Below are 15548 nucleotides of genomic sequence, written 5' to 3'. Positions count from 1 at the left end.
TGGGCGAAGAAGGAGAGAGTGAAGCATGTGGCCAGAGGGTGGCGCCACCTTTCCCGCGTTTGGGCCAAGGGAGGCAAGTCATGGTGAGTATTAATTAGTGATTATACATTGAAGGGAGCTTCAATTAGGGAGATACAAGTGTTTCCACTATGTTCGCAAGAAGAAGAAGACAAGCAAAAGAGCATGAGTCAGGATAAGGAAAAATATATCATTTGAACATGACATTCCTCATCTAACAACAAACACACTGATATAGCAGGATCTACAGAATCACAGTGGAGGAAGCATTTGTGTCAGATTTCAGACATGTGAGGATCATTTAGTCCCTTCTTCCCCATCAGCACTGGTATATGGTCCAGCAACCAGACCTGTCAGGACATGAGCCTGATTGCATGTACTCACCTCCTTCATGTGGCTGGAAGTCCACTGTCTCCACAACTACAAAGTCATGCCAGTCGATCTGAGCATAGGACACTGAAACACACAACCATGGATTGTCATCTGATCTGGCAGTCTGACATGCAACACACAAGACCCAAGCATATCTGGTCTCTTTCATGCAAAGTCACACATCAGTTTGGGAGAAAATAGCCCACAGGTGTTCTGAACTACGTGCGTGTTTCACAAGCCGTTGTATCACTGAGGGACAGTATTTCAGAGAACTGTAATGATGACTCAACAATATCACACAAGTATGATATGACTGCTACTGGTTTCATCAGGATAACTAGGGGATGGTGGGAAAGATGTCTCTGATAACAATCACAATGACCCAGGTAACTCAACTACCATATCCCTCATTAAACTGCTGTGATCCATGCGTTATCTGTCCCTTCTGGCTTTGACTTGTAGTCTTGGCAATTAGAGTAGTCATATGACATTCTTTCTTCTGTTACTGTACATAATCAATGATGATGTAAACATGGTAAAAAGGGGACATGAGTGAGTTGCCTCAGAATGTGGAAACACTGACCTCGCTCTCTTTCCACTTTCTCCTCCTCCTTCTTCTTCTCTCGGGCCTGGTACTTGGCCCACTCCACCCTGTACTTGACAGCCTCCAGCACCTGACAACCCACATGACAGCAGTGTTCACGAATGGTGTTTCAAAGTAACTGGACATTGGGTCCTGTAAGCTTCAGATGTCTGTCTGACCCATTGAAAATTCACAGGACCCAAGGAATAAAATTAAACACACATTTCAGATTTAACATTTCTTATAATTGGCATTGAAATGATTAACAAACATAAGATTTATAAACAGCAAACAAGTGTCACATGTCACATATAACAAATTCAGTCAAAGTCATCGTGAAATATACAGTCAGACACTGGGGCCAGCGGGTTGTAGACTTCTATCAGACCTTTGCCAAATCTACCGGATTTGTCAGAGGGTCAGACGCTATTCGTGAACACTGGACAGTCACTACCGGCCAACACACATGACAGTCACTACCTGCCAACACACATGACAGTCACTACCTGCCAACACACACGACAGTCACTACCTGGTACTTGGCCCACTCCACCCTGTACTTGACAGCCTCCAGCACCTGACAACACACATGACAGTCACTACCGGCCAACACACATGACAGTCACTACCTGCCAACACACATGACAGTCACTACCTGCCAACACACATGACAGTCACTACCAGCCAACACACATGACAGTCACTACCTGCCAACACACATGACAGTCACTACCTGCCAACACACATGACAGTCACTACCTGCCAACACACATGACAGTCACTACCTGCCAACACACATGACAGTCACTACCGGTCAACACACACGACAGTCACTACCTGCCAACACACAGTCACTACCTGCCAACACACATGACAGTCACTACCTGGTACTTGATCCACTCCACCCTGTACTTGACAGCCTCCAGCACCTGACAACACACATGACAGTCACTACCGGCCAACACACATGACAGTCACTACCTGCCAACACACACGACAGTCACTACCTGCCAACACACATGACAGTCACTACCTGCCAACACACATGACAGTCACTACCTGCCAACACACATGACAGTCACTACCTGCAAACACACACGACAGTCAGTACCTGCAAACGACAGTCACTACCTGCAAAAACACATGACAGTCACTACCTGCCAACACACATGACAGGCACTACCTGCCAACACACACGACAGTCACTACCTGCGAACACACACACGACAGTCACTACCGGCCAACACACACGACAGTCACTACCTGCAAACAACAGTCACTACCTGCCAACACACACGACAGTCACTACCTGCCAACACACATGACAGACTACCTGCCAACACACACGACAGTCACTACCTGCCAACACACACACGACAGTCATTACCTACCAACACACGAGTCATTACCTGCCAACACACACGACAGTCACTACCTACCAACACACATGACAGTCACTACCTACCAACACACACGACAGTCACTACCTTCCAACACACATGACAGTCACTACCTACCAACACACACGACAGTCATTACCTGACAACACACACGACAGTCACTACCTACCAACACACACGACAGTCACTACCTGCCAACACACATGACAGTCACTACCTGCCAACACACACGAGTCACTACCTGCCAACACACATGACAGTCACTACCTGCCAACATACACGACAGTCACTACCGGCCAACACACATGACAGTCACTACCTGCCAACACACGACAGTCACTATCTGCCAACACACGACAGTCACTACCTGCCAACACAGATGACAGTCACTACCTGCCAACACACATGACAGTCACTACCTGCCAACACACATGACAGTCACTACCTGCCAACACACACGATAGTCACTACCTGCCAACACACACGACAGTCACTACCTGCCAACACACACACAACAGTCACTACCTGCCAACACACATGACAGTCACTACCTGCCAACACATACGACAATCACTACCTGCCAAGACACACACGACAGTCACTACCTGCCAACACACATGACAGTCACTACCTACCAACACACATGACAGTCACTACCTGCAAACACACACGACAGTCACTATCTGCCAATGCACACGAGTCACTACCTGCCAAGACACACATGACAGTCACTACCTGCCAAAACATACGACAGTCACTACCTACCAACACACACGACAGTCACTACCTTCCAACACACACAACAGTCACTACCTACCAACATACACGACAGTCACTACCGGCCAACACACACGACAGTCACTACCTATGAACACACACGACAGTCACTACCTGCCAAGACACATGACAGTCACTACCTGCCGCCACACGACAGTCACTTCCTGCCAACATACATGACAGTCACCACCTGCCAACACACCTACAGTCACCACCTGCCAACACACACAACAGTCACTACCTGCCAACACACGACAGTCACTACCTGCCAACACATGACAGTCACTACCTGACCACTCTGTGTATGCTAGTTTATGATTACAGGTTACATAGCCCTACCTCTTTGTAGCTCTCAGACTCCTTCGCAAGCTTTTCCTTCAGGTTTTTTGGTGGGATTAGGATCTGCAAAAATGAACACACATACAAACATTGTCAACAAGACTTTCTTCAAACATATTCACAACAAATCATGAGAAACAGGATTATTTTAACATACTGTAACTCACATTCACATCTTTCTGCATACTGTAACTTTGGAAAGATGCCCTAACAAATGCTTCTTGTACGAAAGCCTTTACAAAGTTGATAAGCAACCATGGTACTGACACAATCCTTGTTTATGAAAGCAACATACACAAACAATCAGATTACCGAGGCCAAAGCCTAAAAAAACCTGTAACAGCAAACAAATGTTTGAATTTGTCAGGTGAAGGTCCATAGGCAAAGTTGCTTGACAACCTTAGTGTACTGCTCCACAAGCTTAGTGAAGTAGTTGAAGAGGCTGTGCTGGGGACGTAGGAAGTCGAACAGGTAGTTGCGTTGCTCTCTCTGCATCACAGTGGTGAGGAACTGACGGCCATTCCGGGCCACAAACTGGGCTGTCAGCTTCACAACATCTCTGTAATACGAACCATGAAAACATATCTACATAGGTGCATATATGTGCAAAGTGAGGAGTTCACTTGAATAGTATTGTTGGGGGACTACATAACAACAAATTAAACAGTTAATGTCATTAAAACAATGCTATGGACATATTCCTGATGAGATTTGTATCTATGGAACCAGGTTGCAACAACATAGCAAGTTTGGGTAGCTTGGTTTCAGCAAATAATCTAGGGGTAATAAATCCTTAGATGTGTAGGAAGATGTTGAAATAAGGTGAAACATGTGAAGTGAGCTGGTTAAAGGATAATGCTAAAAGACAACTATTTCATTGATTCATTATATACAAGAGAAATAATTGGTTTAGTCATCTTCTGATTTACTTCTTTTAAAACAATCCAACATGAATTGACATGTTTACTATAAACCTAGAAACATAATTATACCATACGCCTACTGCACACAGCAGGCATCATTCTCTTCCCACAGAGGTTACTCAAGTCATATCTTCCCACGTATCTCTGTTCTAATATGACCCTTTCATGGTACGAGTGTTCAGGAGTTGTGATTGATTGCAATCAAATTTAGTTGTGCAATCAGCGACGTTGTTTCAAAAGTGATCATTCGAAAAGTCTTGGTAATTTCCATATGCTTCGGGAAAACTAGAACCTCTTCCCCTGCACATTGCACAAACGTGTAATGGCGGATCAATGGCGTCTCCATCGCCCTCTTTGACAACGGACAAGATAGCCATTAAATGTCTTGTGTGTCACATCAAAAAAACCATCTTGTCAATTGATTCCTGCACTCTCTATTGCTAGTTTCTGATTTTTAGCTAAACATGAAATACCGAATCTATCCTCACATGTTGATCTACTAACTCCATGGGGGCCGCCATATTGGATCTAGGTTGATGTTCTGATTGGATAGGAAGAAGGGAGATAGTTCATGTTGTGATTTTTTGCTGCTAGGGGATTTTACGAGAACTGGTAAATATGGCTGCTTTAGAACAGAGGTACGTGGGAAGGAATGACTTGAGTAACTTCTGTGGGAAGAGAATGAGTAGGCATGAGAACAGCCGATTTCAATTTTGGGAGGAAAATTATAATAAGTGACATTGCCCCTGAAAATGTTAATGCAGATTTATGCTGATCTAAAAAATGACCCAAACTGATATGTAAATCCAAGAAATCCGTGAAAATTCTCATGCCTGACACAGGTGAGAGCTAGTCAATGTGGGAACTCACAGATCGTAGGCTGAAATAGAAGGTGGGTCAGCCACAAACTCAAACTCAGGCGGGGGATCTTTGGGCACAAACACTTCAGCTATCTTCGGGTGCTCTGGAGGGGGCTTCAACGCACTCGACAAGTTCAACTGTTTGGTTGGAAAGGTGTACAATGTCATATGTGTCAGTTATAGGGTCATTATTGATTGCCTTGATTGATTCATTATGCTCAGATGCACAGAAAGCTGCACTCTGGATAGAAGTCACTAGCTACTTTGATTATGTCTGTAACACAATTAGCTTTCAACCCTTAAAATCATATGTTTTGGAGTCCCAGACACTTATTTTAGATAAAGTTATAACAACTCTAAGACGTACATCTCGTGGAGTTAGACAAAGTTTAATTTCACAATTTTCATGTTCATGATTTCAATTAAAATGTTACCACATACCTTAGGTGCCACGGGTTCCTGACCTGAAAAACAGAAACAACAATATAAAAAGTGTGATTAGGTATGGAAGACTGCTGAATAACACCTTCCCTTAAGGTTGTGCATGTTGCTTCAACTAGTTGGCACAACTCATAAGCAATCAGTTTTTTAACTGAAATTCTATACAACTTGAAGTCTATCTGGTGCATCCTTAGACATAAGTCATGATCTATATACCACACATGAAATTGTAAGACTAAATATTTTACAATTTTACAAAGAACTGTTTGGGAGAACATATTTAAGCTATATTAACCAGGTTAACTCAAATAATATACCCAAGCTAGAACTGTCCCGTATGGAAATATGGCAGGTCCTGTGTTGCACAATTCATTTCTAAGAAGTCGCATACAAGTGAGAGAGACGGCGAAGAAATACTTACCTTTGCCCTCTTTGAACTCTTTCACCTTATACTGGTAGTATGCATGATATGCATCATTGGGGTTGAGGAAGTTAAACTTGGGGTTGTTAACTTCATTCTGGCGAATCCGGTTCTCGAACTCAGGGCCATTTCTTGCAACAAAACTAGCTGTCTTGTCAACAATGTCTGGAATTCTAGGTTAAGAAATAACACATCATCTGGAAGATACATACATGAATTCACTTGAAGAAAACAGGTCAGTGAATTATGAATAACTATTTGTCGTGCATGTGACACAAACCATGAGCAACCTCTACTAATATTGCTAATATATCTACTAATATATCAAGAATCGACAAATATAGTGCACAGTGAGTTTTCACAGATTGAAACCAGCATTATGTAGAAAGCATTGTGAACTCTGCAGCACTGCCCACATTTTCTCTAACATATTATAAATACAAATGACTATATTCAACATGTTAAATGATCAGCGCACACCTTGCACTAGGTGACCATGCTGTGTGCAGAACCTCCTTCAGCTCCATACAAGGACAAGGAAACTCGAAGAACCCTGTATGGGGGAAATGCTGTGAAACTCTTCTTGATCATCAGCAGAGCATCATCAGTTTCTAAAACCACTGATGAATACTACTTTTGTTTCATTCCCTCCACTCTGTACACAACATTGTGACTTTGTTTAGGGTGGTATGGTTTATTTCAATGAATACTAGATTATCTATGACCAACTCATACTTACAATTCTCATTAGATTCATACCTGTACTGGAGAATTCATACCTATTTTGGGTGGGCACACAATAATCCCACTGGGACAGAAATACCTCGGACAAAAACAACCTAGGATAAATGACTCCATGACAAAAAGCCCTTGCAAAATTCCACACTTTGGATAAAACACCTTTTGAGTTGACATGTGATAACATGATGTTTTCTAAGCAATTCCACCCACTGCTAAATGTTGTTTCAGAGAATTGGGTTAAATTGGTCACTTCCTCTTATGTTTGATATTGTTGGACAGGTACTCTTTGTGGCATATCAGCGAACATGGTGTGGTGACAAGTCATTGCCAAAGTTTCTGACCGGTATTGGACACAATATTAGACTTGTAGGAACTGTAATGCATGTATGAACTGGATTATGTGCTTGATTTACATTTGTGAATTATGTGCTCTTATAGTTATATATGCATCATCATGATGCTAATGTTAAAACTTATAATATACGTTAAATAATATATTCATGTGAGAATAAATTCATGTGCTGCAAAAGATTTGTTGGTATTCTATCATATCTTTTCATTAAAGACCTTTTTCCTACCCATTGAGGGTTTTTGTCATGGGGGTATTTAACCTAGGGGGCTTTTAAGTCCCTATGGGCCTATTGTCCTACCACTCTATTTTGGAGCATTTGAACCTTGGACAGCCTGTACTAAAATTTACATGACCTGCAAACACTTTTTGATGCATACCCATGTAAGGAGGACATATATCCCAACACGAGCTGAATTCGACGTTCTGGTGATTTCGACGATTGCATTGCACACGCTATATCGGGGGAGTATGTGTGCGATCGGAGTGCACAAACAGTTTCACTGGTAGGGCAGGTGCCCAGTTGCTGTGGTGAGAAGTTTTATTGACAATGGAAATTGGGAAGTAAAGTTATATAAAAAGCAAACAAACATCAATATCATTTACCCGAGATCGTTTATACCACTTCAGATGCAAAATCAGTTGCCTTTGCCAAGGGCAAAAAATAGAAAGCGAAAATTCAGTTAGATCAGTCGTCTGCTGGTGACAGACAATATATAAATAGGAAGCCACGTGATCACAACACTCCCTCGCAGTGCGGAGCAAAAAGTATGGCTCATCGTCGAAAACCCATACAAAATACCTGCATGTTACGAGCGGCAACAGTTTCGCTGATACGATGCCATCAACACTATTTTTGTAGGGAACACTTGATATTTTTGTGTGAAATAGATGAATATATCCTTTATCACTCAAGGTTAGTAAAATAAAAACTTTAAATGGTATTACAGATAAAATAAACGTTTTTGTCTTACATTGTCGAAACCCCCTGACACCAAGATACTTAATTGCCGAAAACAGGTTGAATTAACCATAATAGATTGTATCAAACAACAAAGATAGATTTTTCTTATAAATTATTGATCACTTACTCCTGCACTTTGATAGCAGTTTATTCTGAACACTATTACTTTTCCAACAATCATTAATACCGTGCAGTGGTCTCGAGTGATCAATATCTGGAATTCTGTGGGTACGCATATGCACTTTAGGGTACGAGGTTCCAGTATGTACGGGTTGTCCAACATTTGAATACGAGTCCGCCATGTAAAATTGTGGGTGCAAATTCCACATTTTCTCTCGATCTTCATGACAGTGAACGCCATCACAGGCCCAAATCGCTTGTTTTATTTTTGTATTATATCTCAATACTGACACAACACAGTCTGTGGTTATCTTCGTCCCGTTTTGTGGTTGAAAGTATAACTTCAATAAGGATACTTCTCACTTCTGGAGGAGGGTAAATAATGCCAATGACAGGTTTACTGACACTCTGTTGTTGGCCTTGGGTTTCGCCATCTTCAACAGGAGGTCTCTGAACCTCGGCTGTTGGCATGTTGAGTTTTTGTCTCTCTGTATGGGAAAATGTTAGTATTCACTGTCTTCGTTCAATTTTCGTTCCAATATGGCGTACTTTTTGTGAAGGGAGGCAACTCTGCACAGTCCAAATATATCATGCAACAACTATTCATATGTTTTTAAAAAACAACTGTTCCGGCAAAACAAAAACGCATATCCCGATATCTTTTCGGAAAAGGTATTAATATCTTTTACCTACGGTACGAATATCTTTGCAAGAAACATGCTACAGAAGTCAAACTTTACATAGTGGTCTGTTGTCCTCGTTTTACGATCGCGTAGTTCAACAATTATACTAACTTGGTGTTCAGAAAATAGTATTCGCACGTATCTCGCACGTCAACATGAGACTTGGCGTGACTTCCGGTGGATTTTTGTTTACCCGCTGCTGTGGACGCCGTTTCTTGACATGACTGATGAATAACTAGATATGCCGATGCATTCAAGTTGACTTTCTTTACTTGTTGTTGACACAGGAACGAAGTCTTCAGGTACTGTTGCAAGCTCTGTTATTTTATGTTCTTCTTTTGTTTAAGCTATACTATGTCTGGCGTGGCATGTTACTAGGGAAAACAACTCACTACAAAATTAGCACAGATTAAGATTAGACCTTCAAATAACTACAACTTGTTTCCAAAGTAGATGGTAATTGTTCCAAAATGAAAACGAATACACAATTTAGATAAGACCCATACGCAATTCCCTAATCCATGATTTATTAATGAGACTAATTTGGACAAGAGCGCATCAGAACATACGTTATGTGGCGATAATGGGCCGTGTGTGTTTTTTGGTTCACAGATCTCTTGTGCCTCTTCGACTTGTAAGTGTAGTTAGTTACACTTTTCTTAGCCTTTGCGTTGACTCTCTGATCAAGCACCCAATCACAATCCACTTGCCGATCAAATAACCCTTTACAATGCTCAGGGTAAGGTATCCCAGTTTCACCTGTCTTCAGCGACGTAACAGTGATTCGCAGTACATATGTAACCATGCTATCATAATAAAAATATTTTACATTCAAGACAAAGTATGTTAGTCAAGGTGTTTTCTCTTACCTTTTTTTATGATTCTCTCGGCATCATCGGTTTAACAAGGCCATCACGACCATAATGTTCCATATTTGGCAACTTGAGCATTACATCACCAGTTTTCTGTGATGATGTTATACACAAAATAACTATGGTGTTCCAATGTTGATATATTTCATCAAGGCAAATTCATATCTTCAAGTCACTTGTAAAACTTTAAGAGTGAAATCAAAATATCAGTTCAGCAATTTCAAATACAGATAACAATGAAATGAAAACCTGTTGATGATACACTGTTGATGATACACTGTTGATGATACACTGTTGATGATACACTGTTGATGTTGATGATACACTGTTGATGATACACTGTTGATGATACACTGTTGATGATACACTGTTGATGATACACTGTTGATGATACACTGTTGATGATACACTGTTGATGATACACTGTTGATGATACACTGTTGATGATACACTGTTGATGATACACTGTTGATGAGTTGATGATACACTGTTGATGATACACTGTTGATGATACACTGTTGATGATACACTGTTGATGATACACTGTTGATGATACACTGTTGATGATACACTGTTGATGATACACTGTTGATGACACAGTTGATGATACACTGTTGATGATACACTGTTGATGATACACTGTTGATGATACACTGATACACTGTTGATGATACACTGTTGATGATACACTGTTGATGATACACTGTTGATGATACACTGTTGATGATACACTGTTGATGCTTTACACTGTTGATGAAAAATGCTGTTGATGTACCTAACACTGTTGATGGTACACTGTTGATGACACACTGTTGATGACACACTGTTGATTGTACACTATGATGACACACTGTTGATGTCACTATGATGAGTCACACACTGTTGATCATGTAATCTGTACATATTTATATATTTTAAAAACACTGTTATGCATTACACTGTTGATGGCCAAATCCTCCATTTTCATGATGTACATATGTTGCATGATTAAATGTTGATGATACACTGTTGTTGCTTGTTGATGATACACTGTTGATGATACACTGTTGATGATAGCTTATGAATGTCATCCACTCTTCCACTGGGCTTTGATCACAATGGGGACAGAAAAATGCTGCATGTTGTTGATGGGGGCAGGGTGTACAAGTCCTTTCCCTTTTCGTTTAGATGACCTGGATGATGTGGACAACAATGTTGTTATGCTTGATTGTTTCTTCCCCTTACCGACTTCCTTATCAGACTTAGTTTCTTGTGTTCAGCTATCCTGTCTACAACTATCTGATCTGTGATAACCTTCCCAGCCAACGATTTTACTGATACTGTTCCTTGGCTTGTATGCTTGAACATTTCTCAAGACTTCTCCAACCCCGAGATTCCAAGAATGTCCACGCAGTATCCAGTCTGTTGTCAGTGTCCTGAATGAGCACACACCTGTTGAACTTGAAACCGCAGGTGTTCGTCTAGAGAAAGAGCAAGTCATCAATCACTTCGGGGTTGAGAGGGAAAATTCCTGATTTTGTGAACGATGACAAAACGTTAACAGGAGTTAACGTTGAGTTGAAAACACAACATATATCATTCTTTCCGATAGCTTTTCCAGTGTTCATTTTTAAGAATGAATGACATGATCGTATCAGTGTCATCTCGAATGGCCCATAACATCCAATGTCCAGTGCCTGTAAGAGGTGGCTTGTATGACGGGGAAGAACAAATAGGAAGATATGTTTTTGCTGTGCCCATTCTATTAACCCATTCAACACCGTAAGCCGGAAAACCGGCCAAGACGTCCCCAGTCCCCAGACACAGGAGGCAGGTAAACCCGCCAGGCAGTAGTTGCATCAAAATGTTTTAGGAACCTAACTAACATATGATTCATTTATCAAATTTTCACAATGTCTGAAAATGCTTAGTACATTTCAAATGACCATATATTATTGACAAATTTGAATTATAAACTATTTTTAGCAATGTTATTGAGAAAAGCGATTCTCTGACACATGCTTTAGCAATGGGTCCACATAAAAATTATCAAAGAGCAAAGTAACGATGTTTCAAGGAAATAATGAAACAAATTGAATAAACTGAAGAATAGAATCAACAACAGTACACATACAAGTTGTCAAACGTACATTATAACTTACTATTTCGATCTCTGATCCAGAGCGATTATTGTTTCCAGCCAACAGTCTAATTACGAAACCTAGCTGCAAACTGGTCAGCCTCTGCTCCTTTGACTGTAACGGACATGGGGACTGGGCTACTGTCCAGAATTTCTTCAACCTAATCAGTGGGACATTAGGAAGGGTGGATGCCCATCAGATGCCGTTGTTTGAAAATATCCCCGGTAGTTCCTGTCTGATTGTAATAAAGTATCCCAGCAGTGTAGGCTTTTTCAGATTTTGAAATGTTTGGATGGTATAGTGACTGATCCAATTTGATCCTATTCCTGTGTTTTTTACCTCATTATTTAATAAGTGAAAATATTATGTCTATTACGTATGCTATGATATCAGAAACACACATTTGATATATTTGAATCCATAAACTAAACAACCTCACTTTGCCATTGCAAAATAAATCTGAAATTTTACTTAGGTACAGTTTTTAACTAAGTACACAGCAAATGCTTATATATATTTCTTATGTAACAATGAAGTTCCGTTCGTATCCTCAAAACAGTGTCTGCCCATAAGGTTTTTTTTTCAGGCAATCGAACTTGCATGCAATACAACGATTACTACTCTCTTGCTGTTACCCTCGTTTGGTGGTAAACCTACTCGTTATTTGTCATCATTCACTTGATGGTCAGTTAATGAATTTATAACAGGTATAATCCACCACTGAGATAACCCGACAAAGGTTCCCATTTGGAATTTCTTGTGTCTGGAGTAAATACCCATCATTATATATGGAGGTCTGATGTGGCAAATGTATTACATCTTATGTAATATGCGCATGGAAGTGCAGTAAGAGGAATTATCAGCTGAGTTACAAAACAAACATCGATCAAAAGATTAACCGATAAAATGCTGATTGATTAATTGCTTTTATCCTGCACAGCGGATTTGTCAAAGGTAGTGTTTATGCTTGTAGATTTACTAATCTATACTGAATACACCCGGTCGTAAAGTCTTTTTGTAAAAACAAGGTCCTTCCTTCAAAGGATTAACCGCCAATACATTGATTGATTGCTCATTATTGGCTAAATAAATTACTTTTTTATAGAATGGCGGACATCATGCAATTAGTTGCCAGGTGTGCTATCTTGGGTGACCAATGGGACTATACACCCATGTGAAAAACCTGAAACGATAGTTCCCTTTTTCGCATATAAGACTGTTAAAAGGCACATGACATGGAACAGGATACTTTGTCAGCTGCAGATGAATGGCATCTCATTCCTTTATGTGGATATTGATGAATACATTCCCCGAACAAGGTAATAGCCTGATATTGTTGCTATAACATTAGTCTGTTTTAATTTTAATATCTGCATTTAGTTTATATTTTTTTGTTATGGCATTCAACAGAATCTTTTTTTTTGGCCGTGAATTGTATTGAGACACACAAAATACACTAGGCTGCACTCAGGGCGTGTGTGTGAAATATGACACACGTTGGCAATCTATAAAATGTCTAGATATTACAAGCCTGTTATAAATTCACTAAGTATAAGCAGATCGTGTGCATTTTATTAAGTTTCAAAATGCATACAAATATGATAATAAACTAGTTAGGATTATAAGACAAAATATAAAGACGTACATTGACTTCGTTATTTCAGTCCGAACATTTTTTACCACTGGCCTGATGGGTTAACTTAAAATGCTTTCATTTGTTATCAAAATAATGCCATTTAATACAACATTCAGATTGACTAGTAGTGAACCCAAGCTCACTACTCTCCCCAAGATTCCCCATGTACTTAGTTAGCCTTACTTTCAAAACAATGCTATTGTATCAGGCTTCCTGCCAAATTCAAGGTCAATCTATTTCTTAAATCAAATTCTACATCCATTTACGTTAACATTTTCTTAAAGTCAGCATTACTATGAAATCAAAATTTTACATCAAAATCAGCATTTTGATCAAAGTGAATTTTGTTTTTAAGAAACCCCATTATTCATCAAAGTCTACATAATTTTACAACAAAATCAACATAAGATTATCGACTAAAAAAGATTTCATCTTTGTTGATCAGTCTATACTTATACTATCAATTGCACATGAGGGTGGCGCAACAGAGGTAACAAACCAGTCATGAATTCTGGGATATCATCCGGGTACTCACTGTAGAAAAACAATAACAAAAGCAACAACCCATCCACGGAAATTGCTCTGGATCAGTGGCCCTTTAACATGTTTAATGCTAAAATATATGCATGAAACTTTCATGTCACAGGTCACAACCTAGCATGATACGTCCACCAAGTTCAATAATATACGTATAGGTGGTGATTTTTTGCTTAACACCTTCAGAATAGCATGATTTTACCCAAAACTGTTGTTTGAATCTACAGGTTTTCATTTTAAGAGTACAGTATCCTTTGCTGTAATGTGATTATGGCTACAACTAGTAGTACAAGCATCACTAGGTCATGTGCCTGATTTTGACCAATCACAATCCTTATAGCAGACTGTGGGAATAAGCGTCATTAGAAACCAATCTTTATCCAATAAAATCGCTTCTTACACCTGTGAAAATAATCTTGGCATGGGTACAGTGATATTGTTGATGTTCAGAGCTTTCAAACGATCAATACCCACCATCAAAACGAATCACCTCACATGTCATTCATATGAAGCTTCGAAAATGGAGGTATTTCACGCTGTTGTATCATGTTACCGAGCGGAAAGCCTCTGATATCAGGAAATAGACGACCATACATATTATTTCAGAAATCTTTTTACAATAATTTTCTGATTACATAAAAATGAAAATGTAAAAGAAAATAGTAAGGGGATATAATGACATGTTACAAATGAATCTGTACTTTACTAAGATAGTGTAATCCCAAATATAACATATGTTACATTTGATCACTTTCTAAAAAATGGCATTGTGTATTTCATAGCTTTTGCCTGTGGGAGCCGTGCCAATTAACACTTATCAGAGGGGTACACAAAGCCCGCAGTCCAGACTACCAGTTGTCCGACTTCCATTTTTGTGGAAGCCGCGGTGGCTGAGCGGTCTAGGCGTCTGACTTTGTGTGCTGGCGATTAGGTGCCTGACTCTGAGGGTGTGGGTTCGAATCCCGGATGGGACTCAACCCAAAAGTACTAGAATCTGTACTTTACTAAGAAAGTGTAATCCCAAATATAACATGTAACATGTTACAAATGGACAAAATCGCCTCATTTTTACTTCCTTCGTGGTTTATCGGGACATATAAATGTGTTAGCTTGTATTTTCATTAAAAATTAACTTATTTAAGTTGTAGTTGTATTATTTGAATAATATGATAAAAAATAACTTTCATATTTATAAAGAGTAGGATTAAACCTTTCAAATGGTGTATGATATGTAGTGGCAATAATGATTTACAAGCTGATATTTGCCTTCATAAACATAGGCTTCATCTATGACCTCAAAGTCTCTTGGAATTCAGTGTCATGGCAGTAAAAGCCTCTGGCTGACTGGTGTTGAAAGACCAGGGCCATAGAGTATGAGAACGGGAGAGTTGA

At 39.8% G+C, this 15548-nt stretch overlaps 2 protein-coding genes across 2 annotated transcripts in view; one reads left to right on the top strand and one right to left on the bottom strand.

The window, feature by feature from the left end:
* The window catches only part of LOC124285665 (splicing factor 3A subunit 1-like), a 28178-nt gene extending 19300 nt beyond the window's left edge, over positions 1-8878 (bottom strand). The window contains 8 exon segments of the mRNA XM_046721938.1: positions 369-474; positions 974-1064; positions 3490-3552; positions 3889-4048; positions 5283-5410; positions 5714-5736; positions 6135-6299; positions 8665-8878. Of these exon segments, the coding sequence (XP_046577894.1) occupies positions 369-474; positions 974-1064; positions 3490-3552; positions 3889-4048; positions 5283-5410; positions 5714-5736; positions 6135-6299; positions 8665-8779 (851 nt within the window). The 5' untranslated portion in view covers positions 8780-8878.
* A 271-nt stretch (positions 8879-9149) lies between these two features.
* Positions 9150-15548, top strand: part of LOC124285664 (enolase-phosphatase E1-like) — a 71062-nt gene continuing 64663 nt past the window's right edge. The window contains exon 1 of the mRNA XM_046721937.1: positions 9150-9293. The gene's annotated coding sequence lies outside the window, so the exon portion shown is untranslated. The remainder of the gene's footprint in view (positions 9294-15548) is intronic.

Source organism: Haliotis rubra, unplaced genomic scaffold (assembly GCF_003918875.1).
Source record: "Haliotis rubra isolate DU_JTF1 unplaced genomic scaffold, ASM391887v1 Scf365, whole genome shotgun sequence".
NCBI lineage: Eukaryota > Metazoa > Mollusca > Gastropoda > Lepetellida > Haliotidae > Haliotis > Haliotis rubra.
This window is presented reverse-complemented; position numbering and strand designations above follow the sequence as displayed.